Below are 13,808 nucleotides of genomic sequence, written 5' to 3' on the forward strand. Positions count from 1 at the left end.
TCGTACAACGAGGTGCTTCTGTAAATGCACAGTCACAAAATGGGTTCACGCCACTTTATATGGCTGCTCAAGAAAATCATGATTCGGTAGTCAAGTACCTTTTGAGTAAAGGCGCAAATCAAACATTGGCCACTGAGGTTCGTAAACACCATTTATCCTTATCAGGACAGTCAAATATTGAACTAACTATCCACCAACCGTTCGTTTCATAATACATGAAATAATTTATATAAATTCAGGATAGTATAGTCAATGTTTGATATCAAATTTTGATGACAAAACGAAGAAAAACAAATTTTATTAAAACATATAATTTAGTACGAGAGTTGATATTGGTATATTTTAATGGCTGTTTATAGGATGGTTTCACCCCATTGGCAGTGGCGATGCAACAGGGTCACGACAAGGTGGTGGCAGTTCTATTGGAAAATGACACTCGTGGTAAAGTTCGACTGCCTGCCCTCCACATTGCTGCCAAGAAAGACGATTGCAAAGCGGCTGCCCTACTTTTACAAGTATGTCGCAATAATTTGTTGCCGAGGCCCTACATTCAATCCGACGCAATCACTAACGCAGAGGAATAAATTCGATGCTTATGGTTTCATTACCTTCTTTCTGTTACAGAACGATCACAATCCCGACGTAACATCGAAAAGTGGTTTCACACCGCTTCACATAGCTGCACATTATGGCAACGACCGAATTGCTTCCTTGCTTTACGACAGAGGAGCAGATGTTAATTTTGCGGCAAAGGTGAGTGTTCCTGGAATAGTTGTTCAAAGTTTAAAGTTATTAAATACTATAATACTTAAAACATAAGAAAAATAAGTAACATAATAGTTAATATCTACCCTTGTCGACTTTGGTTTTGGGTTTTCTTTAAGAAATTATCCAATTACCGTGCTAGATATTTCAGAGCATTTGAATGTTCAGTGACTTTAAAGATTTAAAAATATTGTTAGTCGAAAGAAATTAATCAGAATCATCTTTTTACACTGTGATGTACATGTCTTTTTCATACATATGGGTGTGTTCATATAGATTTTTGATCTTATATAATACGAGATAACAATTTCTGTATAAATTAGTACAATAATTTGAAAAATCTGAGGTACAAAAATACGCATTAGGTTACAATTTGCTTGGTACATAAATGTGTTTAGTGATCAAAGTGACTATAGCAATTGAAGTGCAAAGTATAAATATTTATATACTTTTGTAGCACAATATTACGCCAATGCACGTAGCAGCAAAATGGGGTAAAATCAAGATGGTGAATCTTTTGATGAGCAAGGGGGCGAACATCGAAGCGAAAACGAGAGACGGCCTTACACCCCTTCATTGCGCGGCACGATCAGGCCATCATGAAGTGGTTGATATTTTAATCGAGAAAGGTGCACCGATCGGCTCGAAAACAAAGGTAAGTAACAAGTGCTTTCTTCGAATGCACTTGTGGCGGCAGGTAAAATGTTTTCCGGGGACTGGATTGCGTTGACCCGTTGTTTTCTGTTGACAGAACGGTCTTGCTCCGTTGCACATGGCTTCTCAAGGAGATCACGTTGACGCTGCTAGGATATTATTGTATCATCGTGCACCCGTAGACGAAGTGACGGTAGATTACTTGACGGCGCTACACGTGGCAGCCCATTGCGGACACGTACGGGTGGCTAAACTTCTTCTCGATAGAAATGCCGATCCAAACGCACGAGCTCTGAACGGCTTCACTCCACTCCATATTGCCTGTAAGAAGAACAGACTGAAGGTCGTTGAGCTCCTTTTAAAGCACAAAGCTAGCATCGAGGCTACTACTGAGGTATTTACGATGATTCTCTCATTCGTTCAATAGTATAGTAAGTTACATCATAGATATTATTGAACTAGTTGTTCTTACAATATCTGCCTCGGCTAAAAGTATTAATTCTAGAACTGCATGCAACAGAAGTTCGAACGAACACGACATTATTCTGATCTGTCGTTTTCCTGTCTTTACGATCGATTCGAAAATTCGAGAAAATATAGTTCTAGTTTTAAGTTTCTGTTGAGAAACCATGTATCAATTTAGTATTAATTATTGAAGATTTTACTTTTTTAGAATTTGAGGGAAGTCAATAAAATACGGAGCTGCAAAACTAATTAGTGTAAAATTGTTCTCGGCCTTAGCAATATGCTATTTTAAAACATATTCTTTATGACATGCGTATTTAATAAATAAACACGAAATGTGAAAATAATATCTAAATATTGACCAGAAATATATAAACTTATCTGTATTAGATTATGTGTGCAGTTCTAGAGTTTTGAGCTAATATAGTGTCCATTTAGAGAACAAAGATTACAAATAAGGAATATCTTATAATGAATAGAATAAATAATGTTATGATTTCTTAGTAATAACAGATTTATTTTATTGCTTAGTCTGGATTGACGCCCCTACACGTAGCGAGTTTTATGGGGTGCATGAACATAGTGATTTATTTATTGCAAAATGCAGCTAGTCCTGATATACCAACTGTAAGGGGCGAAACGCCTTTGCATTTAGCTGCCAGAGCGAATCAGACTGATATTATCAGGATACTTCTTAGAAATGGTGCCCAAGTTGATGCAAGAGCAAGGGTAAAGAAAAACATTTAATATATTTGCATTTTCTTTACGATTTATGCATTATAACAGCAAGGAACAATGACAGTTTAAATCTGCAATAATTTTGTTGTTATTATTTCTTGTGAATGTTATTTTATGTAATTACATTTATAAATAATGTCAACATTGCAGGAAGAACAAACACCTCTTCACGTTGCTTCTCGGTTGGGCAATGTTGACATTGTAATGCTATTACTCCAACATGGTGCAGCTGTAGATGCTACAACAAAAGACTTATACACACCGCTTCATATTGCTGCAAAAGAGGGCCAAGAGGAGGTACATATTTAATTCTCTAATATCATGTATTACTGCATATTATGGGGATTGTAAAATTTTTACTGTGATACAGGTTGCATCCGTTTTGTTGGAAAACGGCGCATCGCTTACCGCAACCACCAAAAAGGGATTCACTCCATTGCATTTGGCAGCTAAATATGGTAACATGAACGTAGCAAGATTGTTGTTACAGAAGAATGCACCAGTTGATGCGCAAGGAAAGGTCAGAGGAAATGTTTTTACTTAATATGACGAAATTTTTGGCTATTCATATAAAATACTAAACATGTTAATTAAATACAGAATGGAGTTACTCCGCTTCATGTGGCATCTCACTATGATCATCAGATTGTAGCTTTACTTTTACTGGATAAGGGTGCATCGCCTCATGCTATGGCGAAAAATGGCCATACACCACTACATATTGCTGCACGTAAGAATCAGGTAAGTAATATTATAAAAAGGATACACAGTTCATGAAATGTTTTCAGTATTGTTAAAATATTCACTGTCCTGTTATATCATTGATACAGATGGACATTGCAACTACTTTATTAGAATATGGAGCGAAAGCAAACGCAGAATCAAAAGCAGGATTTACGCCGTTACATTTGAGTGCACAAGAAGGCCACACCGATATGTCAACGCTTCTCATCGAGCACAAAGCAGATACAAATCACAAAGCAAAAGTATGGATACATTACAAACTGAATTGTTAAAATTCGTTAAAGCATTCTTCATTAAATCATGTTTACTTCCGATAGAATTGCCTCACGCCGCTTCATTTGTGCGCACAAGAGGATAAAGTTAACGTCGCTTCTATCCTTGTTAAAAATGGTGCTCAGATTGATGCTAAAACGAAGGTATGCCATTAAAATTGTAGTATTTTATCGTATTAACACGTTTGGTATTGACTAATACATTTTTTTTCATTTTAATTTTTAAAGTATATTTTTTGATTAATGATTTGTCAATTATTATGTGACAATAAATGGTAGAATTTTGTTTACGAATTAGTCTTTTGTGTTTTAGGCTGGTTATACTCCATTACACGTGGCAGCCCATTTTGGTCAAGCAGCTATGGTTCGCTTCCTCTTGCGATCAGGTGCAGTTGTTGATAGTAGCACTAATGCAGGATACACACCGTTACATCAAGCTGCGCAGCAGGGTCATACACTAGTAATTAATTTATTATTGGAGGGTAAAGCTAAACCGAACACTACAACAAATGTAAGTCAATTTTTAAATTATCTAGAGTATCTCTGAAGAAGGTGTAGCGTGCTCGTAATGAATAATCACATTGTGCACTATGCTTCTTTCATAGAAATTCTCTATTTGTTCTCAGTTTTCGAATGTCTTATATACTTACCGTGAAATATTTTAATTTGTACAGAATGGCCAGACCGCTTTGGATATTGCACAAAAACTTGGTTACATTAGTGTCATCGAAACTTTAAAAGTAGTTACAGAAACGGTCATTACAACGACCCACACCGTTACTATCGAAGAAAAATATAAAGTCCAAGCTCCGGAATCAATGCAAGAGACATTCATGAGCGACAGCGAAGATGAAGGTGGTAAGTGTTCATTTCTCTTTCATTTAATAAAAATTCAGTTTGCTTTATTCGTGAGCTTTTCAAAATCTTACAAAAATTGTGATGTATAAAAAGACATCACATGTAATATATCTGAAAATAACACTAATTTTACGATTTAATTCAATCAATGGTTTTTGGAACTAACAATAATATTAAAGTATATTATTTTATATTGTTTATTTTCTAAGTTGTTATTTATTATAATTATATTAGAAGTGACACATTCAGTGTCGTAAGCAATTATTTTAGTAGAATACTACATGTATAAATAAAATTTTATAATATAGGCAGTGGTAATCAGTCAATATGTTTATAACGTATTTTTGATTCTGTGATGCGCTTCTTATAGTCGTAGCAGTTCATAGTATGTATAGATTAGTATTGCATGAAATGAGTTCTTCAAATGTGAAGTTACTTTTACTTGCATCAATCCATCATGTCATCGTATTAAAAACAATTTCTAACATATTTTAAACACAAAACCATACTGTAATTTAAACTTCAAATTTTGCTGTGTTAATTAGACACAATTACTAATTAAACATAGATTGATGAAATTAGCGGTTAAAATGATAGAATGCGATTGGATCTTAGGTTACAATTCTACTACGAGCTTTTTATATTTCGATAGCATTTCGTTCCAGAAATGTTTTCTTCTAAATATACGTTTTGCACGGAAAAGTACAGTTTATCACATGCCAGTTTCGGTTGTACGAAAATCTATGTACCCTTGCAGTTTAAATTATAATGACACTTCTCGTGTAATTACATTTTAGTAATGATGATTTCAAAATGCATGCACTTAGAGCATGAATGCACAAAAGAATAAAAATTGTAGAATGCATTATATAGAAGTCCTACTTGACGATTTTTCCAACTCAAATTAGCGATAGTGTCCTGTCCTAGTAATCGTAATGATACGACTGACTTTTGGGCAGCAAAAACACTGACACTCTCTGATAGGTGTTCAACGAATTCGATCACAGATACTTCCCGTGACGTCTCATACGGAATAACTTAACAATAGTATTTCGACGTCTATAAATATTTTCCAAATTTCCGAATTAGAATCGAAGTGTTAGATGGTCATATTATTTGCTTGTCTTGTTGCGTTTATGTTCCATTCATTTCGCAAGAGCATGTGTTTAGCATATGTTCACTGGGTTGTTGTTATCATTGAGGACTATATTTAACTTTTCTTCTTAGACGCATAGATCTTAGATTTATAAAGAAAGTTTACTATCACTTTGCAAATATTTCAAATATTTAGTGTGTAACGTTATAGACCAAAAAGATTTAGAAGTCGAATAATGCCATTTCAGTAACGTAGTTGCCTTCCTTACACAGGTAATATTATTTTCAAGTATTCGTAAAAATTATTTCCAAGTGAAAAAAATCACGTTAAACGGTATTATTTTTCTATGATAGTTATCTGTGTAAGACTTATATACATAGAAATATTGTATACTGTAGAACAAATTCATTTATTCATATTGAATTATCGGAGACGACGTTAATTGTATTGACCAGTAATATTTAACAGGTTTGCTTGTTTGCTTAACGAAAATGTTTATGTGACTGTTTTATTCATTAAATAATACAATACGATAGAAAATATTGAATGAAAATGTTTTAAACAAGGATATTGAAGAATATTTACTTTCTATTAAAGCGGTATTAGTTGGAGCGTCTTTTGTAGATAATACATATTACCTATTATGAAACTAACAAGTTTTTTTTAACACATTTATTCATGTTTTAAAGAAACAGAATAATTCGTATGCCATTAGAATATATTTTTTTTATAAATAATTTCCACGTTTATTTGCCATCTGTTAAATTATAACAATAAGCAAGTCTTTGATTAATGGATGAATTGGTGTAGACATTGTTTCCAGCAACCCATGTTTTCTTCTTCTTTGTGGAATAATTACAATATATGTGCAAAAAAGTATCAACTAGAGCAGTGTATGAAAATATTTTTTTTGTAATTCTTTTTCACCGACCAGATCATCTAGGAAAAGTAGATATACCTCAAATTTTATTTTCGATATCTTAATATATTTCAAATCATTGCTATCGCGAAGTTTAAGGAGTATTCATCACTTTGGTTTTGGTTCTTAATTAATTACACCGTGAAACGTTTAAAGGAGTTCATTTAAATAACAGACAGACAAACACATTAGCACGTGATATTCAAGGGTAGTCGACAAATTCGCTTTTCCCGAATATGTCCGACAATACTGCATATAAAAAAAGTTCATTCTATATTTTTTCTTATTCTTGTGTATAAAATAGTCTCGTCTTTAGTGATAACTTCACACGTGGCCACACGTTACACGTTACACACTTAAAGATGACCCATCAAATTATTGTTAACTCACCTTGAATATTATTTTCTCATATTTTCGACGCTCCAAATGCTTGAATATTCTGTAATTGAGCTAATCTGACTCGTATCTGATTTTCATTAAGACAATTGAAAATTTTTAATTGTACGTGTACGTAAGAGAAAGAAGAAGAAAGTACTATTGTAAGTCGACTGAAATGTGCCATTAATGATTAGTGAACGTCTGAAAAATTTTGAAAGAAATCGAAGCAAACGAACAAACTATGTACGTTCCCGCGGTTCGCTTATCTCCCGCTACGTAAGGTCGGCTATTTAACAACCCAGTGATAGCGAAATTTAGAAGCAGTGTTTATGGTGCAAAACTAGCGTTTTGATAAAAGAAAAAAAAATGACCTTACTCGACGGCGTACGATGTAGGTGGTGATGAAATCGGCATGGCAGCCATGAATGTGTACGGGCAGCCTCCGCACGCGGAACACGTGTACCTTCCTTCTTACTACCAGGGCCAAATGACCTACACCCGTAAGTTGTCTGTACTCTGTTTCTGTCACTCTTTCACATATCACACGTGCGCGAACATTCTCTAATTACATATACATACATATATACTTAATATATCTATCAGCACATTGACTGAGTACGCGGACGTATCTTGCGTACGTGCGAATCGGATCATTCATCTCTTTTTCTGTTCTGGACGTTCTTTCACTAGACTAATTTGTTACGGTCCTCTACACGATACTCGAAATCTCTGGCGACTATTTTTTTCAAGCATACTAATGTATATTCTATTTTGTGTCTTTGTGTGTGTGTTTTTTTTGCAAAGGTAGAGATGACGTCGTCGGTTTGTTAGAAGAGTGACACATCTAAAAAATTGTTAGTTTTCAGATTTTATCAGAAAGATATAAAATATATCTGTCATAAAATCATTCTATTTAACAAGAGCAATGTCGCAATTTTTGTTGTCGCTATATTGAAAATAGGGCTGACCAGTGAAAAAAAGAAAAAGAGGATCAAAAATTCTTTTGAACAAGTTTTTTTTTAATAGTAAGCAATACATATCAATTTTAGGGACTTTCAAAGCCCAAAGACTATTAGCAAAATTGTAAAGGAAAAAATGTTTTTATTGCTAAATGGTCGAGTAATTAATCATTTTCTACCACAAACAAATTATAAATTGATTTCCTGAAGAATTTACTTTTCTTAGTTGCGTCACCATTCTACCAAACCAACGATGAATATCTGTGTTTCGAAAATCAGTCGCTGACAATGAATGTTCTATCTAAAAAGGCCCTTCTATTTTATGTATAATTAACATGGTTTTGTTTTTTTCTGTAATACGTGGTAGAATAATTGAAATTGTTGCTGACTTTCATTGATTTTTCATTGTACATAGTTTTTGCTCGATCCAGTGATTTCTTTTTCCCGTCGTTCCGCGTGGAGACGTAGGTACAGAGACATGCACAGACATACCTCTCCTCGAACCGTTATTTGTTCACACTCTGTTTCGTTTACCTTCCTTCCTCATCGCTCCACTTCTCCTTTGTAAAATTACGATCCATCGTATCTTTGAAACGCCCGCAGTAGCCGTATGACAGTTGGGTTTTTAACTCTTCGGACAGTTTGTATTTTCCAATGAATTTCAAATGCTATCGAAATTTAATCGAAAGTCTGTTCAACCAACGTGGAATATTACAAACGAATTTATTTTATTCCCATATTTTTTATCTGGCAACACTAGGCAATCGCTTATTTAATCCTCTTGCACTGTTCGGATCAATTTGATCTGAATAATAGCTGAACAATAGCTTCTACATATACATATACATATGTATAATAATCTAGCGATAGGGAAATATATTTCGCTAATTTGATTTTAATTCCGGGCCAAATTTAAATCAAGGAATTGCAACAGTTTATTAAATAGTGCACGAGGGTTAAAATGAACAATTCATCAAATATTAGGAAATACATTTTTTAGTATTAGTTTTGAGAAAACTGTTACGAATAAGTCGTGTGCGTGACATTAAGAACGCAGTAGGTGTATATACATATAGAAGTGGCGTTATCCTTGCCACTTATAATTCAGCGAGATCAATATCATCAATTCATTACTCGTCGGACTTGAGCATACGAACTTCATTTATTATGCACGAGTCACAGGTTTGAATACGTCATTACCGTAAACATGGTATTCATAGTACTGTCATTGAAATTAGTATTTACATAACTGAAACTGTTTCAGCTAAATAAAACATAACGAAACAGTATAAGTGTATTTTATACGTGTATTTTTATCATATTTGTGTGAAAGATTATCACATATTTAGGGTTTATTATTGACTTTTTATAACAATATCTATACGTAATGTTGTATATAAATAACATAATAAATTAGAATGTATGTTATTTATTAGATATTTAAAAATTATTACAAAATATTAAGTAGTATATAACTAGAAACTTTTTAAATTGATATCACCAATACTTTTGAAAAAAGAAGTGATTCGCTTGCATTTTAAAAAAGACTATTGTATTATGGAAGTAATTTTGAACCAGCTCCCGTATGGGAATCCAAAATATAGAATATTTTTCAATTGTAATGTAACTGAGGTTTAGTATAAATTAATTTAATATAATATATTTAGTTTATTCTATAATTAAACAAATAGATAGGTATGCATATTTTTTAGAAGCTCTGAAGTATTGAATTAATTAAATATAACTTGAAAGTTTCGAACAATGGGTAGTTGGCTCAATGTTATTCGACAAATTTTATAAACAATAGAATCGACAAGACAAGAAATGTTATTCAAGAAACTCATAAAAATATCACGTATTTCTTATAATTACATATATCAATTGATAGGGACATTGGAAGAAACTGTTGCATGTTTGGCCTTGACCCTAATAACAGGATAGTTCTACGTAGTAATTCTAATAACACTCGTCAAATCGTTGACATCTCCGCTAAATTTTACGAGCATAGAATACGTTACGAATACAGGGATCCGAAACTATAAGAATATGTCACGAAGAAATAATCTTTCCTAATTCTTCAAGTGGTGAATACCCCGTTGAGGGTTCATAAAATGAAAGATTAAAACATTTCCCGCAAAATGTATTTGTGTGTTTTTCATATCTAATTTACTAAATAGTTAAAAATGACACATTTCTTACGTATATGTATACATTGTATTACTTATTTTTATAATATTCCGCAAACGTTTTCAATCTCTGGTTGTCCAACACAAATATATTGAATTAAATTTTCATATCAAACTATCGAGTTACATCAATTTTCCTAAAATGGCGGGAAATGCTTTAACATCATGCCGATGCAGTAGAACTCGAAAGAAAATAAAAGATTATAAGGTTCCTCATAAATCGCATAAATTTACATGTTCTTCAGATCTAGAGACTGGTTAGTTAAAAATTACACAATTTTTTACACATATATATAGCATCTACTATTTTTATAATATTCCGTAAATGTTTTCATTCTCTAGTTGACCAACACAAATATCTTTAATTAAATTGTCATTTCGAACTATCGAGTCACACCCAATTTTGATAAAGTGGCGAGAAATGCGTTAACATCGTGCCAATGCAGTAGACCACAAAAAAGCCGGCGTGTTCGCGTTTTCGGTTATACAATCCCGCGAAAACGGTACCTCGATGAACTAGGGCGCGTAGCTACTGTTAATGCAATTTGCATGATAACGAGTCGTGCGATCATTATGCCAATCGACGGGAACAGAGGTAGGCTTGTGTGATCTGTTTTGATGTATCATCCTGGGGTACCTACGCGCACTTTGCTTCTTCAGCTGTTATGCAACAGCCGGTGTGTGCGTCTTGTACCATATTATTCGTGCAGTTAGTCTAACCCCTGCTGGCTGGCAAGTCGCCAAAAGCGATTCACGACCAAAATACCTGAATTTATATAACAAACTTGTTTTCCTATTTTTTTTTTCTCTCTCTCCCTTTATCTTTCCTTTCTTCGAGTTGATGCGCAATTAGTTTCCACGAATTTGTTTTATACACCTCGTGTACGTGTGTGTATTTTGGCGTAAGGATACGATGAATGTGGGAAAAGTGATCAACGAACACTAACGACCGCAGTTAACGTTAATTGATCACGTTACACCGTAAATGGGACGTGCACGCCTCGCGAGTGTACAGGGTAGCACCGTTCGTCCTCTTTGGGACTGTCCGCCGCAGTTGATCGTTCATGGAACGAATCGTTCCAGTTTACCGAGTTTACAGATGCAACGTCACGTATAGGTACTTGTCCGAGCCACCAAGTAGAAACGTAAAGTATCATCCCGTAACCTCCGACGAATTACACTTTACGGATTAATTATCGCTCGTAAATGGATTTTACGGGTTTATTTGCGCCACGATCGGTGGACAACATGCTCGTCTTATGGTTCACGTTACCCTGCGCTCCGGAGTCCTCCGAAAGCCCCGGCAAATATCATTGAATGCCAATTATTGCATCTGGTCACGCGGTCGAGCGTGCAAGAAAACTGTCCGATCGTGATGTAAATAAAGTAGTGGAAAAGCTCGACCGACGGTTACTATTATAAAATCGGTGAATCACGGAATGAGGTCACGTTTCTGTTAGGTGTAGTCTCTCGCGTCGAACTTGTATTAATCTTCGGGCAGTCGCTGTTCCTGACCCCGCCGGTGCTGGCACGCGACGAAATACCGCGGAAGAAAGGAAGCATTTTCAGGCCGTGGTCGTCGTGGGTTAATGCAATTTAACAAGTCAAATCTAATCAGCCGAGAACAAGCTCTCTGTGCGACTCGCATAACGTGGACCTCCAGTAGTAACGACATCCTGGAACGGTGCGTTTGGGTTCACCTCCAGTCCCCCGCCCTTCCCCTAGTGTCCTGTGTATGTGTGTGTGTGTGTGCGTTTTGGCCACTTGGATCGTGTCAATGATAAACAAACGGTAAAAAGGGGGGGCGGGTGCGGTGAAGCGAGTAAAGCCAGGAGTACCTAATTGTAGGCATGTCATCAATGAATGCGTAGCGATAACGTGCGCTAATTGGAATTCGTCGCGATCTAACCCGCGCACACATCGTCGACGGTCAGTCGAGTCGGTGATGTTATTAGTCCTGTACGTAGCTTACATCGTCAGTACACAGTGTTCACCGAGCCGTGCATAAGGTTGCAGCGGTGTATCAAAACTTTTCGTGACTGGAAGTGCGTTCGTGGTTGCCCAACCGCGTGTCCATCAGGTATACAATCTTTCGAGGATATCGGGCAACCGTGACTTTTCGGCTGAACTACTCGTGGAACATTTCTGCAATTATTGTGTTACCGCGGCTCCATTTTTTTATTTATCGACGTCGTGTGACAAATAGTCGACGACCATGGCTAAGGGACGTGTCAAACGAAAGGAATCGAAGAAGATGGCATGTTGCGGGTGTACGAGCAGCAGGAACAGCGACACTTTATGTAAATATGGATCCGTTCTTAAACCATTATACCTAGCTACTCTGATGTCATTTAATACGATTATTCCACGAGGTAGTCCCATGAGCGTATGTTGGTCTTCGGGCACACGTTCTGGGAGCGTTTACACTCTTTGTTGAGGCGAGATTGTAGGGTCTTCGGTGACGATCCTTGGTGAAAACTGATAGTCAAAACGGTGGGATGCAAAAGGAGAGGCGAATTATGAACGAAATAAAGTTTCGGTGTCATGTTCGATGCTGGTTACCTGAGGAATATATTTGTTAGATGTCCAGATGGTTGGCAAATGTTGTGTTATATTCGTCACATGGTTCTAATGTCTGTCAGATTGTAGAACATAAAACAGCCTGTGTATTTACATTACTTATTTTAGGCGGAACTTCTGGGTCTGACATTCAAATAAATTTTTGGAGCATCGGGGATATGAAATTGAGCTTAGAAATATTAAATAGATTTTAGGTCTAGGTTATTTGAGGATAGGGAGAGTATGTTATTGTTTATAAATAGTTTTCTTTCTCTAGAAGGAATATTTCATATTTCAGTAACTCGATGTACTATATAATTCGTTGAAAGAAGTTTTTCAATGAGTATGGAGGGTAAATCATATTTATGCAGCGGTTGAAAAGACGTGGGATCAATCTGGAAATTTGGTTTTATAGGATTTAGACATGTTTCGGAGATATTTTTTAAGGAAATTGATTTAATAATTAAAAAACTGTTTTTATACTTCTGAATATGAAATTATTTTTGGTTTCTATTCGTAAAACTTTGTTCTTTGATTCGGTAAGTAGTATAACAGGATTTTTTAAAGAAACAGTGTCTAACAAGAAAGGCTTGCCTTGTATATCATTCTCGTTTACGATTATGTAGTTATTTATTCATACATTTTTCTAATGATAACGAGAATGTTAAAGTCTAATATTTCTAGACTTCCTGGTTTTACCAATTTACCATATCTATACTAGCACAACGAACTATAAAAGTGTCATTACGTCACACTTTTAAAACAATCAAGAAGTTTTTTTTAAATATAATTCTGAATGATTTACAACCCGTTGCGGTTAATAATAAATGAATGTAAGACCTGATATCTTTTTTATTGAGTACCATAAAACTAAGGAAATTGAATATAAATAATTAAACATCCTTCATACATGTCATAGGGCAAAAGAAAATTTAATGTGATTGTTTAAAATCACGCTTAAAAAGTAATTAGCGACCGTGCGAAATCACACACAAATTGTTCAGAAAAAATAGCGTAAGCTTTATTTGCATATTCAATAAAACTGTTTTTAGACTACTGATCCGATATTTGAATAAGAAAATAGAGAATAACGGTAAAGATTTTTACACAAGTGGTAGTGTTTCTTTAGGTATATTTATTCTTTTCTTTTATTATAGATAGTAAACATTTGTTCTGGGACACGTAACCTACAAAAATTCTGTTCGTGGCAACGAA

At 35.0% G+C, this 13,808-nt stretch overlaps 1 protein-coding gene across 1 annotated transcript in view; it reads left to right on the plus strand.

Moving 5' to 3' along the window:
- The first annotated feature begins 4 nt into the window (after positions 1 to 4).
- Positions 5 to 13,808, plus strand: part of LOC107195145 (ankyrin-3-like) — a 54,318-nt gene continuing 40,514 nt past the window's right edge. The window contains exons 1-14 of the mRNA XM_015584930.1: positions 5 to 137; positions 360 to 515; positions 625 to 753; positions 1,223 to 1,420; positions 1,517 to 1,813; positions 2,416 to 2,613; positions 2,773 to 2,919; positions 2,993 to 3,142; positions 3,223 to 3,363; positions 3,453 to 3,608; positions 3,684 to 3,782; positions 3,952 to 4,149; positions 4,313 to 4,496; positions 7,285 to 7,389. Of these exons, the coding sequence (XP_015440416.1) occupies positions 60 to 137; positions 360 to 515; positions 625 to 753; positions 1,223 to 1,420; positions 1,517 to 1,813; positions 2,416 to 2,613; positions 2,773 to 2,919; positions 2,993 to 3,142; positions 3,223 to 3,363; positions 3,453 to 3,608; positions 3,684 to 3,782; positions 3,952 to 4,149; positions 4,313 to 4,496; positions 7,285 to 7,389 (2,236 nt within the window). The 5' untranslated portion in view covers positions 5 to 59. The remainder of the gene's footprint in view (positions 138 to 359; positions 516 to 624; positions 754 to 1,222; positions 1,421 to 1,516; positions 1,814 to 2,415; positions 2,614 to 2,772; positions 2,920 to 2,992; positions 3,143 to 3,222; positions 3,364 to 3,452; positions 3,609 to 3,683; positions 3,783 to 3,951; positions 4,150 to 4,312; positions 4,497 to 7,284; positions 7,390 to 13,808) is intronic.

Source organism: Dufourea novaeangliae, unplaced genomic scaffold (assembly GCF_001272555.1).
Source record: "Dufourea novaeangliae isolate 0120121106 unplaced genomic scaffold, ASM127255v1 scaffold61, whole genome shotgun sequence".
Lineage (NCBI taxonomy): Eukaryota > Metazoa > Arthropoda > Insecta > Hymenoptera > Halictidae > Dufourea > Dufourea novaeangliae.